Source organism: Sciurus vulgaris (genome assembly GCF_902686455.1).
Source record: "Sciurus vulgaris genome assembly, chromosome: 7".
NCBI classification, from domain to species: Eukaryota; Metazoa; Chordata; class Mammalia; order Rodentia; family Sciuridae; genus Sciurus; species Sciurus vulgaris.
The window spans coordinates 148,895,950-148,911,920 of NC_136467.1; the positions used below are offsets into that span (position 1 = coordinate 148,895,950).

The window sequence follows — 15,971 nt, forward strand, 5'->3', positions numbered from 1 at the left end:
GCCATCAGGCCACCCAGTGGCCCTTCTGAGAAACTCGAGCTTAAGTGATTTTGCCAGCATTTCTTTCCTTGGCTCCTTCTCTCCAGCACAGCACTTCTAAAAGAAGCATGCAGGTACTCTATACACAGAAAAGAGCATTTAAGTGAATAAATAACATTTCTGGATTATGGAGTGTCTTGGATCTGCTAGTTGTCATTACTTAGAAGTAGGAGAATAAATACAGAGATCATTCTCTCTGGGTCTAAGCAGAGGGGACTAGTAAACCAGGACGGGACAGGAGAAAAGGTAACTTAGCAGGCACACCTTCAGAAGAGGGGCCATGTCAGCCTGACAGGTCAGTCTCCAGCTGTCCCCATGGCAGTCAACAGGCAGGTTGAGCTCCTTGGGCAGACGTGGCTGCGGCCACATGCTCCAGGAAGTTCTTCAACTCCACAGGCTCGTGCCACGTAGAGCAGCCTAGAATCCATCCTGTCAGTTGACAACACAAAACTCTGCAGGCGTCAGACGGTGCTTCACCACTGCATAGGTGGACACCCAACCCTGAGCAAGACTCCCTCTTGGGCTCTCACCCTAAAAGACTATGGAAGAGCGCAAGCCAATTCCGAAGAGCTTCAGAGTCGAAGAATTCTCCAGAACTGGAAAGCCATAAATCATATGATCCCTGGCCTTCGCAGCTGTTTAAGCAGAAGGCTCAGCTGCATGGGAACTGGATCTGCTAAGGAAAGCAGCAGGGTTGGCTGAGCGCTGCAGACTAAGTCAGCTGGACTCTCTGGGCACGCCACCCGGGCAGCTGTGGTGGTTAAAGCTTTCCAGGTGGTTCCAGTGTGGGGCTAAGATTGAGATCTGCTGGCCAAAAGAATGACTGTGAGCAGCGCCTGAGCTTCTGTGCTCAAAGTGTAGTCTTGCCTGTGCAGGTGAATCACCCTGTGCCTGCAGCCCTTGGCCCTCTTCACACATTGTTAAGATGGAGCCGGAGGGAGCCACACCGAGGGCCCGCCATGGACATTACCATGTAGAGGTGGATGGTGGGATGATTCGTCCAGAAGGAAATCAATCTCCCAGAGCAGGCCCCTCGTCACATTACGATCTTCTCTCTGCCAACAAAGAGTTTGGAACAGCTATCGGGCAAAGTTTCATTTATGTATCAAGAAGGGCTCCAGACACACACACACACACACACACACACACACACACACTGGGACACACTGGATTATCAAGACTTCAGGGTCTTTCCATTTCAGATTTCACTCAAGGAGAATTCATTGCTTTTTACAGCAAATAAATAAATAATTCACTTCTTTCGAAAGAAACAGTTGGCCTCTCCGTGTAGGAAGATAGGGGTCATGTGTGTTCCAGCGAACTGTCACATCTCGTGAGCAGAGACATCAGCTTATCCCGCACATGGGGTTTCAGAGCACCTGGCGCACAGGAAGTCCAGGAAGGCTCCAGAAGGCAGGGCCAAGGGGGGACCGCTCCTCGGCCTCCCCTTCCATCCTCTTCTTAAATGTCTGGAGAATCATGAGGGAAGGAGGAGCCTCCTCTTTGAACCAGTCTGTGTTTCTTTGTGTTTGTGTGCGTGGGGGAGGGGGACAGGCACGTGTGGAGTGCGTGCTTTCCACTGGAAAGAGTACACTGGCAGAATAGCAAAAGTACACTCAACCCTGCACACAGTTTTGCCGTTTCTCCAAGAGCAGACAGGTAACTTTGAAAAAACTTCCGCTCCACGTGACGGGGGGCCAGCAGCCTTGAGGGCTTTCTGGAAATTTGATTCTCATTGCCCTCTCCAGATCTACTGAATCAGTCTCCATCTTAATAAAACACTACCACCACCCATTTATTCACGTAGGTGGTGGGGAAAGGAGTGGATAAGAGAGACCTCAGGCTGGGGCTGAGGGTCAGGGGTAGAGCACCTGCCTGGCACGGGTGAGGCCCTGGATTCGATCCTTTGCATCTTAAAAAAATAATAAATAATAAATAAAGGTATTGTGTCCACCTACAACATATATATATATATATATATTTTTTTTTTTTTTTTAATAAAATTAAAAAACCAAAAAGAAGGATGCCTTGGTGTGGATTCTGGTGTCTGCTTTCTAGCCCTCACCTTGGGCCAGTTGCTTCCCCCCTCAGGCATCTGCTTCCTATAGATGGCATCACAAAACACCCAGCTCATGGGATCATTGGAGAGCAGCTGAGATCACCTATGTCTGATGCCTGGTCCTCTGTGAATGCTAGTTCTATGACTTGCAGGCACAAACAGACACCCGTGGGAGTCTCTGTGACAAAGACCTCTCCATGATGCAGATTCGGGTTCAGTGGAACTGCTTTGTCCATGGCATGACATTCACCAGTCCTAAGGAGGCCTGAATGTAAAAAGCTGTGTTCTAGCTGGGCGCAGGGGCACACGCCTATTATCCCAGCGGCTCAGGAGGCTGAGGCAGGAGGATCAGGAGTTCAAAGCCAGCCTCAGCAACAGCAAGGAGCTAAGCAACTCAGTGAGACCCTATCTCTAAACCAAATACAAAATCAGGCTGGGGATGTGGCTCAGTGCTCAAGTGCCCCCGGGTACAAACCCTGGTCCAAAAATAACAAATAAAAAATAAAAGCTCTGTTCTTCTTGCCTTTTTCCAGAGAGAATTTCCTGTTCCTGAACAGTTCAAGACAGTATGGGATGGATCCAAGTTGGTCACTGAACCTGCAGAAATTATGGCCTAATCTCCAGAGAGCCTGGGCCCCTGACCTTGGCCCCCCTATCAAACAAGCAAAAGCAAGCAGCATTCAAGAGCTCTGGCACCTACTGCTTTAGGTTAAGCCTCCAACAGATCTGAGCCTTTGTGGGCATTTTGAGATATTTAACATTTCTTTATGACTTACCTTTGTGTGTGATTTTAGTTCCATATGATAACTTATGAGCACTGCTGATTGAAAGGAAAAGAAGAAAGAATTCTCTTCCCCTTGTATCATTAACACAATCACGGATAGGTAAAAATACTGCATGATTCACTTTTACACTTAGGTTTAATTGCTAGTAGAAAGAAAACCTTTGAGAATCAACGTACTTTTTACCTTTTAGACTATTTCAATATGATGTAGTAGTAGTAGTGTGCCCAGAAAAATACACGATTTTTTTCTGATTCTTACTACATGTTCATCTTTCTCAGTGTGGATACACTGTCAGCATGAATACATATTTCAGTCCATGTTTAAAAAAAAAGTAAGAAATCTCCATGTAAGGACCAAATTTGGTTTCTTGGTCCCCAGAGGGCCTATATCCTGAATAGTTAGTAAAAAACAAAAGTAAATTCTAATTATTCATCTTAAGTATTTTTTATTCATGTCACGTGAAAACTCACTTTTCCGCATACTCTTATGCCAATTTGGCATAAGAGGAAGCAATGTTTCTGCTACGTGGTATCTCACAATTTTGCTCTGAGAACAGCTCAATTTTTGTTTTCCAGTTTTGAACCTGTTAAATATCAGATGCCTGTAAACGGTGTCTTTAGTGTTTTATTGTAGAATCATTTCTTCTTTCCCACTTGCCAGACGCTAACCAGTCTCAAAACTGACCATGAAAAAAGCCATAGGTGTGTTACTTATTCTAAAACCTAAGAAATTATTTGTTGGTTTGACTTGCTGCTCCTATTTTGTAGTCTTGATAGTACCTGCTTTTTAAAAACGAGTAACTATGATATTCCTTTGTATCTTTTTGGTACATAGTGCTGAACCGCAACTTCTTGGATCACGTGTGATAAAGTGTCATTCTGTGCTTGCAGAAGCAACACGAGCATATATCTTGTGCCTACGATAGCCTTTGGAACATATCATTTCCGATTTTTAAATATCTTCTATATCCATATAGTATTCAAATTACTAATGCTCATGTACCAAGGTTTTGCTACAAAAAAAGTTTTGTCTGTATGAATATTGTTGTGGCTTTAGTAAATATCATTTTTGAACTGTAAACTTATTCCAAAAGAGTAAAATTCTAATTGTTTAAATACTGTGATGAATTCTGGGTGTTCAGATTTTTTTTTTTTTTTTTCACTTTGATTTTTCTCCTTGCTCGTATATCAAACTTAGAAAAGCAGCTGAGGGGCTAGGGAGATAGCTCAGTCGGTAGAGTGCTTGCCTTGTAAGCACAAGGCCTTGGGTTCGATCCCCAGCACCCCAAAAAAAAAAAAAAAAAAAAAAAAGACAGCTGAGTCCTTCTGGTTGAAATTAGAGAGTATATTCAGCATGGGATCAGCTTTCCTCAACCATGGTTCTTCAAGATGGAGAGCAGATGAAGCCAATGTAGTTGGAATGACTGTCAGAAAATTCTAGAATTCAGTTTTATAAATCAAGTCCTCTTCACAGAGAAAACACCTACTTCAGGCCTTTGTTGATGTATAGATGCCAAAATAAGTGATTTTATAAATATATACTACATACTATATGTTATAAACTATAACATGAATGACTTATGATAAATTTTCAAATAAACTTCTAGAGGAAAATAATTAAATGAGAAGAAATGACTCTTACAAGGACATATTACACACCCATTATATAGTAATAGCTTTCTATAGAGAAACAAGTCCACTTAAAATTCTTAGGTTTGTCAGTCAACCTTGAACTTAACATCAGTCTTTCAAAATGCTTCACCAATGAAATTCAAATCTGGAGTTAGGATTCAAATAATTATTTACCAGTTCTATATGCCTTAAGTCACCTTCCACCTGCCAGACTTGTTACCCAGAAGGTTAAATTTGTTAAAAATTTTTTGATGGTGCATTAAAATTCAAAAAGAAAATGCTGTATTTCCAATATGATTTGTTTCTTGTACCTTGTTGATTTCCAATGTTATACCTACTGAATCAGAAATCCATACTTAGCAGAATCACATAACACATCCATTCATAAGAAGTCAAAACAAGAGCTGGGGAGATAGCTCAGCTGGTAGAGTGCTTGCCTTGCATGCACAAGGCCCTGAGTTTGATACCCAGTATCACAAGAAGTCAGAATAAGAATCTGTATCAAAAGTAAGTGCCAAGGGTCTCCTATACCCCTTTACTTTGTGGAATTATAGGATAAAATGAAAAAACAAAACTGGCAAGGTGGTGCATGCCTGTGACCCCAGTGACTTAGGAGTTCCAGCAGCTTGGGAGGCTGAGACAGAAGTATTGCAAATTTGAAGCCAGCATCAGCAACTTAGCGAGGCCCTGAGTAACTTAGTGAGACCCTGTGTCCCAGTGAAAAATTTTAAAAGGACTGGGGATGTGGCTCAATGGTTAAGTGCCTCTGGGTTCAATTCCTGCTACCAAAAAAAAAAAAAAAAATGAGGTCTTGTCTTCCAAATTCTGTCCTTGATAATATTGTTCTCTTAGATAATGCATTGCTGACAGTTTTCCTTACACAGCAAAATGTTTTGATGTGGATAGTTGATTCTAACCACTTATCCATGGAGCCCACAGGAAATATGTATAGTTTTATTCATTTATTCTTTCACTCCTTGAAAAGGTCTACTTTGACTTCTTAGAATCCAGGTGAGTGCATGTCGGGATCCTCTCATTTCAAAGACTAGACGACTGAGATCCAGTGACATTCACGTCTTACATTAGTAGAAGCAGCAGGTGAACCTGAGCATGAAGCATGTGGGCTATGGTCTGCTATTTCTGAAACTGAATGTTGATCCAAGCCAGTGTGTTCATCTCAGTCCTCATCCATTGCAATTCTTGACACTGCCCTTTTCTTACTGAACTCCCTTGGTTTTGTGATGGGCCGCAGGCCTCTCTGCCTCCTTCCCCTTCTACCCTTTTGTTTCCCCTCTCAAAAGCTCATTTGTGGGCTGGGGAGATAGCTCATTCAGTAGAGTGCTTGCAAAAAGCACAAGGCCCTGGGTTTGATCCCCAGCACCACAAAAAAAAAAAAAAAAAAAAAAAAAAAAAAAAAAAAAAAAAGCTCATTTGTCTGCCTTAATTTCATCACCTATATGCAGATGACTCCCAAATTCATCTCTGGGATTCCCAATTCCTTGCGTCTGCGGAGTGTGTCTGCCTGCCTGCCCCAGCTTCATTCAACATGGCTAAAGTCAGTGTGCATTTTCCACACGTCCCTGTCCTCATCTGCCTCTCCAATTTCAGTCAAGGTCCCTTAGACTTTCCATGGTAGATTTAAAATCATCCACTTCCTGTGGGAAACATTGAGACCAGGGATGGGGGAAACCAGGGTTCCATCTTGAATATGCCTGATGTTTAACTGGAAAGGGAGAGTGAACAGTTAGATCTATGAATCTAGAGTCCTTGTCTCTGAAACCAAATACTAGGAATTATTTCATGAGTTTAATATTCCAGAAATGAATTTCATTAAGCATACTCATTTCAAAAGAATTTATTTTAAACCATTGGCACTTTCTGGACCAGTTCAGATACAGAAGTAATCTCCAGGGCTTTAATTGCTTCACAAGAGACAAGCCGATTTTATGGTATCACAGATTTCTTGTGTGCTTTTAACCATTCCGTTGTTGCTATACATGAGGAAGATTCTGTGTTACAAGGGAAAAGGAAACCACCTCAAGTTACCCAGTGATAATCCATTGATTTCTCCAAATGGTTTGTTTCCTCTATTGTTTGCTTAGTAAGTTGGCATGAATATGCAACTAACAAAGGGTAATGTTTGCCTATGGGAGAATTTTTGTTCAGGTTTCCCTCCAATACAAAGAATCATTTTACATTTGAAGGTAATTTTTGCCTAAAACTATGATTTTGCACATGTGCGTTCTAAGTCCACTTTATTTCAACACATTACTTTTTGGGACCTTTCACTGTCAAAAAAAACGATATCCCATAATAACGTGAAGATCCGGATGAAAGGAATACATGACTTAATAAACGGCAAAACCAATTCGTAAATTCCATTCTCCAACATCACAAAGGTTTGTTCTTTTTAAAATCAGTTAATACTTTCCTCTAATCAATAATTCATCCTGGCAGCTAATCAGAAACTGCATCTTAAAATTTTTGGGGTAAATTTTTAGTAATCATTCCTCGAACTCATTGCTTCCACCCAAAAGTCAATAAACCTATAATGGAAGTCTTCCTGTGAACAGAGCAATTCTGTAGATTTGTTTGGGAAGACAGATTCGCTTGGGAAGCCTGTGATTGCTCTTTCCTGCGCATGGTCCCTGTGGAGCCTAATCGTGTCCACACATAATGAACAGCAGGCATCCCCCAGAAGGCTGATGCTAATGACACATGTCCTCTGGCCGCCTGTCCCGCATTCAGCTGATATTATGACAGCCCTTGCTTCAGGCATTTCTCTTCAGTTTAAAAACTGTAGAGAGAATATCTGAGTTAGGCGGGTGCAGTCTGTCAGTTCCAGGAGAGTGATTGCCTCCTGCAACCAAGCTTCGTAAAATCTATGATCCTTATAGACATTTAAAGACACTGTCCTGCAGTATTACTGAGAGACATGCAGAGCTGAAGAAAGAGTTTTTAAGAACTCTGTAAAATATGCATCTTCAGAAAAAGGGTAAGATTCATGGCCATATGTTTTTAAAGAAGTAGTCAGTAAAGAAGTAGTTAGTAGTCCTGGTCTTTATGTTCTGAGAGAGAGATAAAAGTTGGATGAAATAATCAGTAGTTTACTATTACGAATTGCATTTCTTTACCTCTGACCATGGTAAACTGAAACATACATTTTGGCATTTGTTTGGCTCATTAAGCAGAAAGAAGCTAACTGCATCGGTCTACTGAAAAAAATTGTACTTGAAAAACTAAGTTATCCAAATTGCCTGTCTAGATCCACTGAATAAGTTGGTGGGCATTTTCCCTATACGCTCAGTCGCAGCTAATGTACAAGCCTCTGAAGAATACAGACGGAACATTTTAATGGAAGCCCATTCAGGGAATGTGGAATTCAGGGAACGATGCTCCATTGTTAACAACCGAAATCTGGTTCATAGAGTTATCAAAATGTTCTCTCATTTGTTAGCATCTAAAATAATCACGCCAGCAATATGGTCTACATTCTGCAGACTGCTTTTACCAACTGGCTAGACAGCCATTTTCTCTAATTAAATTAACCTCCTACTCTATAGTTTACAGAAATAAGTCTCTGGCTCAAAAAGGCTTCAACGTCTCACCAGATAAAGATAATTCCAATAGGGTTTATTGTCAATGGGGGAAAAAGGCGTACTTCATTAAGGCTTCAAAAAAGTAAAGTAGCTCTTGCATTCATTGGAAGGAGCTTGGCATGGAGTCAGGAGATATGGTTTCCATTCTGGAGCCACTAAAGGTGTGCCTGTAATGCCTTTAAATAAAGATGTCTGTAATACCTTTTAAGATATAATCATTTAAAAAGAGATCAACGTGTTAAAGTTATTTTCAAATATAAAATTAACAAATACACGATAAAACGGCCTATAACAAAAGGCCGTTTTTTGCTGTCCACCACAATCTATCCTCTCCTTAATAGACTCTGCTCCTGGCTTCCCTAGCAGTTCCCTGAACACCGGACCAGATGTGAGTGCTGGGTAATTATGTGGGAAGTCTCACTGTAGAAGCACCTTTAAAAGACAGCATGTTTCTCCATATTCCCTTTCCTTCCATCAACCAGATCCTGGGCATGGCAACCAGACTCAATCATGCAGATGACACAAAGAGCCTGTGACTCCTGCCTGAGTCACAAGACGGAAGATAGACACTCACAGACCTGAACCTGCCTTAGTTACATGAGAAATAAACTTGCATAGCGTCCAGTGGATGGGATGTATCCCCCAAAGTGCACGGTTGAAAACTAAATTCCCAACATTGAGACACCACTGAGAGGCAATGAGATCATGAGGGTTCTGCCTTCATAAATGGATTAATGCCACTGTCACAGGAGTGAGTGAGGAGGAGTAGGCTGCTTAGTATTCTGTTAGAGTAGCAGAGGTAGACCAAGACAACAGCAAACAAATGTGCCACCTAAGGAGCTTTGGTCTGCTGGCTCAGTCGGAAGAGTTATATTCGAAGGACTTGGAAAGAGGTGTACGGATAGGCTCGTAAGCAAAGAGGAGTACGGATAGGCTCGTAAACAAAATGAGCGTGTATCAGAAAAACAGTGTAAGAACATTTTTACTATAATGCGAGTTAATTAAAAGAACAATACCACATTTGTATCTAAAGATGCATATTTGATGACAATGTAGTACAGGGCTTGAGAGCAAGAATCCTAGTTTTATCACTTACAAGCTGTACAACTTTTGAAAAAAGTATTTAACTTCTCTGTATTTTAGTTTATTCTAGAGAGGATAATAATAGATCTATCCCATTGAGTTGTTGTGAAGTCTAAATTAATTCATACATGTGAAGCGCACAATAAATGTTATACAGCATTAACTAACATTATCATTAGAGCATACGGAAAATATGGAAATACACACACACTAAAATGGTAATAATGACTCTCTTTGGAATACAGTTTAGAGGGAAGTAACTTTTTGCTGTCTACTCTCTTCATTTATTTGAATATTGTCTGAACATGCATTTTATTATGAAAATTTCCATAATAATTTTTGTGATTTTCAAACATACAATAATTTAAAAATGCATTCAGTAGATAACTATCTTCTAGTACATCAATTTTTTTTGTCCATTTCAGACTACAAGTCCTGTTTCAAAACAATACCATGAAGAAAGTATTTAGTTAATCAACATGAGGGCGAGGGTTGCTCAGTGGTGGAGTGTTCGCCTCTCATGTGTGTGATCCTGGGTTTGATCCTCAGCACCACATAAATAAAATAAAGGTATTGTGTCCACCTACAACTAAAAAAAAATTTTAAATAACAATCAACATGAAAAATACATAAACCAAAGGAAAAATCAAGTACTGTTTTTAAATGCTTATTTGAACACAAAAGATAGTAAAAGCCAATTACCAATTTAATTGCTAAGAACCTAGTGATTTCAATTTAATAAAAGTCAAAGATTTATATTATATTATTTATTTATTTTTGCGGTGCTGGGGATTGAACGCAGGGCCTGGTGCTTGCAAAGCACTCCACCAGCTGAGCTACATCCCCAGTCCAAAGACATTACTTTAAAGACGTTTTCTATGTTTTCTAATCATTGAATTTTCAGTGACCTACCCCATGTATTTTTACTGTTTTGCTTTTATAAATGTAATATGCTTGACGTGCATCTTTGTACCCTAGTGCTCTTATTTCCGTAATGCACATTCCTAAAAGGGGGATTCGTGAGTGGCAGGCCTCACAAATTTTGAATTTCAGTGGATGCTGCCAAATGAGTCTTCAAAGAAGTTGTGCAAACTTGTTGTTCATTTGATGGCCAAAGCAAGAAGAGCCAAGAACACGCTGATGGAGTTAAGCTGAGGTTTCGGTGCGTGCCCTGCTGGTGTGCAACGCCAGGTTGGCCAGGCAGTGGGTCCAATTTATCATACTGATAGGATCATGTGAAAAGTAAATCATAATGGGGAGGGAAAGAGCAGCATTCGGACTGGGGACATCCACTCTGGAGAGAGGTCAGGGAGACGCTGGCAGGAGCAGGAGCAGGGCCACCCACCAGCAAGGGCAGAATTCCAAGAGAAGGATCTGAGTCAGACCCAGAAGGGCTAAGCTGACGGGTGCTCAAGAGCTTCTGTGTTTCCTCGCCCTGGTGGCTTCAGTGCCAATCAGGCAGCAGCAGAGGCAAAGCAATGTTTCCCACACCCTTTAAGCCAATGCTTTGGATGTTATATAAATATTTGCCCTTTGTCTTTCATAAGAGTTTTCCTTAATTTCTTTTAATTGAACCTAGAGCCTTGTACATGCCAGGCAAATGCTCCATCACTGAGTGATGATAATAATTATGATAATATAATCATAATTATAATTAAATAATATTTAATTATTATTATTAAATAATAATAATTTGTTGTTAACTGAATCAAAGCCAAACTCGGCTCCCTCCCTTGACCTTGGTGCATGATGTGACACTCTCTAACATGTGACCCAGTCCTCTCTTTGACCCCTTTCCTCCTTTAGGTCACAGTCGTTTTCTTAATACCTCCTACTTATTTTCAGCTTTTTATCTCGTGGTGTTCATACCTAAAACGATGCTCTCCTCTCACCCCAATCTCATATTTCAAAGGTAAAAATCTAGTCCTCACCTGAGATAATCTTTCCTTTTACCAGAACCTCATGGGCAAGATACATACAAGATAAATAACTTGGAGCTAATGGACAGTCCTTGCGTTTTGTTAGTATAAAGACTAAATGGATGATCTTTGAGGTCCTGGGGTTCTGTGGGGCCTGGAGGATGTGTGGGGCTCTTAGCTTTGGAAACTCCCCCACCTACTGGTTGCCCTAAGTCCTGTTTACGTTACATAAGGAGGCTCCCGGCTATTTGAGACTGAGTCGAGCCCGTTTTTAAAATAACATGTGCCTCTTGTGATTGATGATTCATTTATAAATCACTTCAAATTCCTAAAATCAAGAATAAAGAATATATAGTCTTTTTTTTTTTTTTTTTTTTTTCTTTTTAAGAGTAGAAAGTAAGAAGACTTATTAAAGAAAAGTAAAAGCAGACTTCTCCCGGGTGGAAAAAGGGGACCCAAAGGCGGAATCCATCCGACAGAGCAAATCTTGTCCTTTTCATAGGTTTTAGTCTGTAGTTCTTTCCCCCTTATCTCTTTTCTTGCCTACGTGATTAGGCCCGGTTTTGCATAAAGTGAGAATCGATGGGCAGAGGGAGGGCCTAGGTGATTCAGGCAGGTAAGGGCCCAGGGGGCATTAATTAGCATCTCCTTGCCTGTAGTCCCTGAAAAGGGCAGGTAAATTTGGTTATCAGTGGGCTCTGCAGGTCCTTGACATTCCATTCTCCCAGGGCGGTCTCCAACTTCCAGGGGCAGATGGTTTTCATAGCCCCCATTACCTCCATCTGACCCGCTTCCCTATTTCTACGCTAACTGCCTGTCCCCAACTCTGGCTTCATTCCCCCCACTAGTTTTAGGAACTCCTTACTGCTGTAAGAAAGGGGGCTGCTTAGAGCTGCTTCGGGCTGGAAGGGGGCAGCGTGGGGCAAGCAGTTTGGAGTTCCCTTGTAGAAATCGGGTCGATTGAGCAGCCCACAGTAAAAGTCTGGTTGAGAAGCAATAGGCTGAAGGGTCATCTGAGAGATGGGCAGTCTATAAGAGAAACAAGAAGTTATGAGTACCGGGATAAGATCAATGCAACAGTAAATGCCACAGCATAGGCCAGCAGGGAGTGGATGTGGGGGAGTGTGTACGGCCCATAGGGAGGCAAAGGTAACTGGCGATTTCCCTCAGTGCCATTCGTCAACCGATCACCCTGGATACCCCTTAGGGTGATCGGGAGGGGGAGTCCGGAGAAGGAACCTTTGGGGTCCACTCGAGAGTAACCCAGGCCAGCGAACCCTGCAGTTGTTCCAACCCTTCCTCCGCCTCCACACATCCTGGGTAGGTCAGGACTAGGGACACTGTGTACTGTTGGCAATTGTGCTCCGGGCCTGGACAGAAAAGTAGGGAACGGCTTAGGCAGAGTCCAACATGCCTGGTCTGCACAGAGCAGGTGAACCTCTCACCCGAGTCTTGAAGGATGGCGGCTGCGCTAGCTGCATTTACGTAGCCAACCGGTGCCCATTTTGCCCTCCAGAAAGAAAGGGACAGAAAGATGCACCTCCAACAGATGTGGGATGCGTGGAGAGAGAAGCCTATTTACCTCGGGTAGATCTCGGTGGGACCTCCAAATCTGACACCGCCGTTTACTGGTGGCGAGTCCTGCTTCCTCAGGTGTTGAAGTGTAACGCCAGAGAAGCACTCGAGGCAAGCGCAGAGTAGAGAGTGAGCTTCATTAAAGAAAAGTAAGCGCAGACTTCTCCCGGGTGGAAGAAGGGGACCCAAAGGCGGAATCCCAAAAAGAGAGTCATATTATAAAATCTTTAAAAGCAGATGACGAATTTCTTAATGCTTTTTAACAACCACTGGGGGGCAGAAAAGCATTATATAGTAATTCACTCCAAGTGGTTGGAGAAGGAAGAAAATGCCTTCATCGATGTGGATTTCTAAAAAGTCAGCACAGAAATCAAGTTATTTTTAAATTTAGCCTTTTATTTAGTGCATGTGGGCATCTTATTCACAAATAAGCCTCTGGTGGTAGTACTCTTTTTTGCAAATTGCTTTCTAGTAATGTATCAAATCAGGCAAACCTTCTAATCCCCACTAAACATTCTACAGACCAGTTTGACGCTGTGGGGACTGTTGGCCACATATTACTGGTTAGAATAGTTGAAATAGGATGATAAATTAAAACTGTTTATCTCATTAAAAATCAGAGAAATCCATAATAAAACGGCAGATTCCTGGCTGCCCACGTGTTAAGCCTTCTCTTTTTTCAAGCTGTGCATAGTGGCAAATGGCTCAGTGGTAAAGCGCCCCTGGATTCAATCCCCAGTACTGGAAAAAAAATTAAGTGAAAGAAAGATAGATCTTTTCAATGCTATCAAAAGATGGATTCAAACAGAGTTAAGAATAATCAGCCATTTTGAAAACAAACGTATCACTTCTCTGAAAACAACCACTTTCTCTGCCCACAACAAAAACAATAACAATAAATCCCTAAAAAATAATAATAATACTTAGCCACTCTGCTAGCAGCTTCTCCTCCAAAACAAACTCCTTAAGATCAGAATGCAGTCATTCTCTCTACTTTCTTTTTCCCTCCCCTCATCCCATGAAACTATCCAAATGCCATCTGTGACCACCTCCCAGCCACATTATTAGCTGGAAGGATCATAAACCCGCCCTTACTAATTTAAGCTTAAGAGGAAGTTACTGAAGGGATATCACAGCCCCTGAAATTAAAGGAAGAAATCTAAGTCGCAAGAGTCCATCAGCAGTCTCATCAGGTAAGGACGCAGCTGGCGACCAAGTTACTCCCTCCCAGGATCAATCCCTGGGCTCCAGTTTCCGAGTCCCGGCGAGGTCGCTCGGTGAGCCTGGTCACGTGCCACCTGGTGGTGGCTTGGAGTGGCAGTGCAGAGTTCCCGGGCAGTCCTGCCACCGCACCCCCGACGGTAGGAAGACATCGGGGAGCTGCCAGAAAAAGAGGGAGCAACATGAAAGGCGGTCAAAAAAGGAAACGCCCGCCACAGGCCTCACGCCCAAGCCTTGGCTTCCTTCAGGTCTGACTGCAGGTGTGGCCCCTGCGGAGGCTCCTCCTAGGGCCAGCGGCCTGGGGCTGAACAGAACGGAAGGTGGCAAGGTGGGAAGGAGGAATCCCCGCTCTCCTCTTGGTTTCCTGCCTGGGTGGGGACCTCAGACTGCACCCCACCTGGGACTGGAGTCGCACCGCGGGCTCCCTGGGTCTCAGGCCTTTGGACCCGGGCAGGAGTCACGGGCTCTCCCGGGCCTCCAGTCCTGGGCCAGCCTCTTGTAATGAACGTCCTCCTGTCCGCCCCTCGTGCTCCTGTTTCCCGGAGAACTCTGTTCACACCACCTCTTCCCACGCCGACCGACTTGCCTTCCCAGCTCAGCCACATCCCTCTTCTCCTCCTCCCCGCACCCCTATCCCCTTGGTCTCCGTTCTCGGCTCCTCTTTCTTCTCGTTTCACAACATTTCCCCCTACGCCTCACTTCCAGGACCACCTGCAGCTTGTGACTCTCAGCCTTAACTTTACAGATAAGCTGTGCTTACAGCCGGGCGGGGGCTTGGACATCCCAGTGCAGCCCCTTCCACCATCTTGCTTGTCCTCCTTCCTTCTCTGTCTCCATGAATAGCAGCACAATCTACTCCCTCAGTCATCCGAGCCACTATGGGGTCCTGCTTCTCTCTCACTCAGATCCATTCAGTCACTAAGTTCTGCAGGAATTTTTTTGGTATCAGGGATTGGATTTAGGGGCATTCAACCACGGAGCCACATCCCCAGCCCTATATTTGTATTTTATTTTAGAGACAGGCTCTCACTGAGTTGTTTAGCACCTTGCTGTTTTTTAAAAATTAATCTTAAACATTTTGTTCTAATTGGTTACACATGATAGAATGAATTTTGACACATTGTACACAAATGGAGACAAATTTGACAAATTGTACTCATTCCTCTGGCTGTACATGGTGCTGAGTCACACCAGTAGTAATCATGCATATACGTAGGGTAATAATGTCTGTTTCATTCTACTGTCCTTCCCATCTCTACCACCCCACCCTCCCCCTCACTCCCCTCTGCACAACCCAACAGTCCTTCATTCTTCCCTAACCCCCCCACCCCCACCATGGATCAGTACCTGCTTATCAGAGAAAACATTAGGCTTTTGGTTTTTTGGGATTGGCTTATTTCACTTAGCATGATATTCTCTAGTTCCATCCATTTACCTGCAAATGCCATCATTTCATTCTTCTTTAAGGCAAAGTAATATTCCATTGTGTATATTACCACATTTTCTTTATTCATTCCTCTGTTGAAGGGCATCTAGGTTGGTTCCGTAGTTGAGCTATTGTGAATTGAGTCGTTTTCAACACTGATGTGGCTGTGTCACTGTAGTATGCTGATTTTAAGTCCTTTGGGTATAAACCCAGGAGTGGGATAGCTGGGTCAAATGGTGGTTCCATTCCATGTGTTCTGAGGGAATCTCCATACTGCTTTCCAGAGTGGTTACACCAATCTTCATTCCTACCAGCAATGTAGGAGTGTACCGTTTCCCCCATATCCTTGTCAACACTTATTATTGCTTGTATTCTTTTTTTAATAAATTTTTTAGTTTTTGATGGACCTTTATTTTAATCATTTATTTATATGTGGTGCTGAGAACTGAACCCAGTGCCCCATACATACTGGGCAAGCTCTACCACTGAGCCACAACCCCAACCCACTATTGCTTTTATTCTTGATAATTGCCATTCTGACTAGAGATGAAATCTTAGTTTTGATTTGCATTTCTCTAATTGCTAGAGATAATGAACATTTTTTCATGTCTGTTGATGAATAGTTATTTCTTCT

General features: G+C 42.6%; 1 protein-coding gene and 1 long non-coding RNA gene across 2 annotated transcripts in view; one reads left to right on the forward strand and one right to left on the reverse strand.

The window, feature by feature from the left end:
• Positions 1-4,010, forward strand: part of CAP2 (cyclase associated actin cytoskeleton regulatory protein 2) — a 134,629-nt gene extending 130,619 nt beyond the window's left edge. Inside the window, exon 13 of the mRNA XM_079147073.1 lies at positions 2,632-4,010. Within this exon, the coding sequence (XP_079003199.1) occupies positions 2,632-2,715 (84 nt within the window). The 3' untranslated portion in view covers positions 2,716-4,010. The remainder of the gene's footprint in view (positions 1-2,631) is intronic.
• Positions 4,011-5,953: 1,943 nt separating this feature from the next.
• Positions 5,954-14,222, reverse strand: LOC306665669. Its single transcript, XR_013765106.1, has 3 exons — positions 12,698-14,222; positions 11,981-12,144; positions 5,954-7,311 (listed from the first exon to the last, which is right to left on the reverse strand). It is a non-coding gene; the product is annotated as an uncharacterized lncRNA (long non-coding RNA).
• Between the last annotated feature and the right edge of the window lie 1,749 nt (positions 14,223-15,971).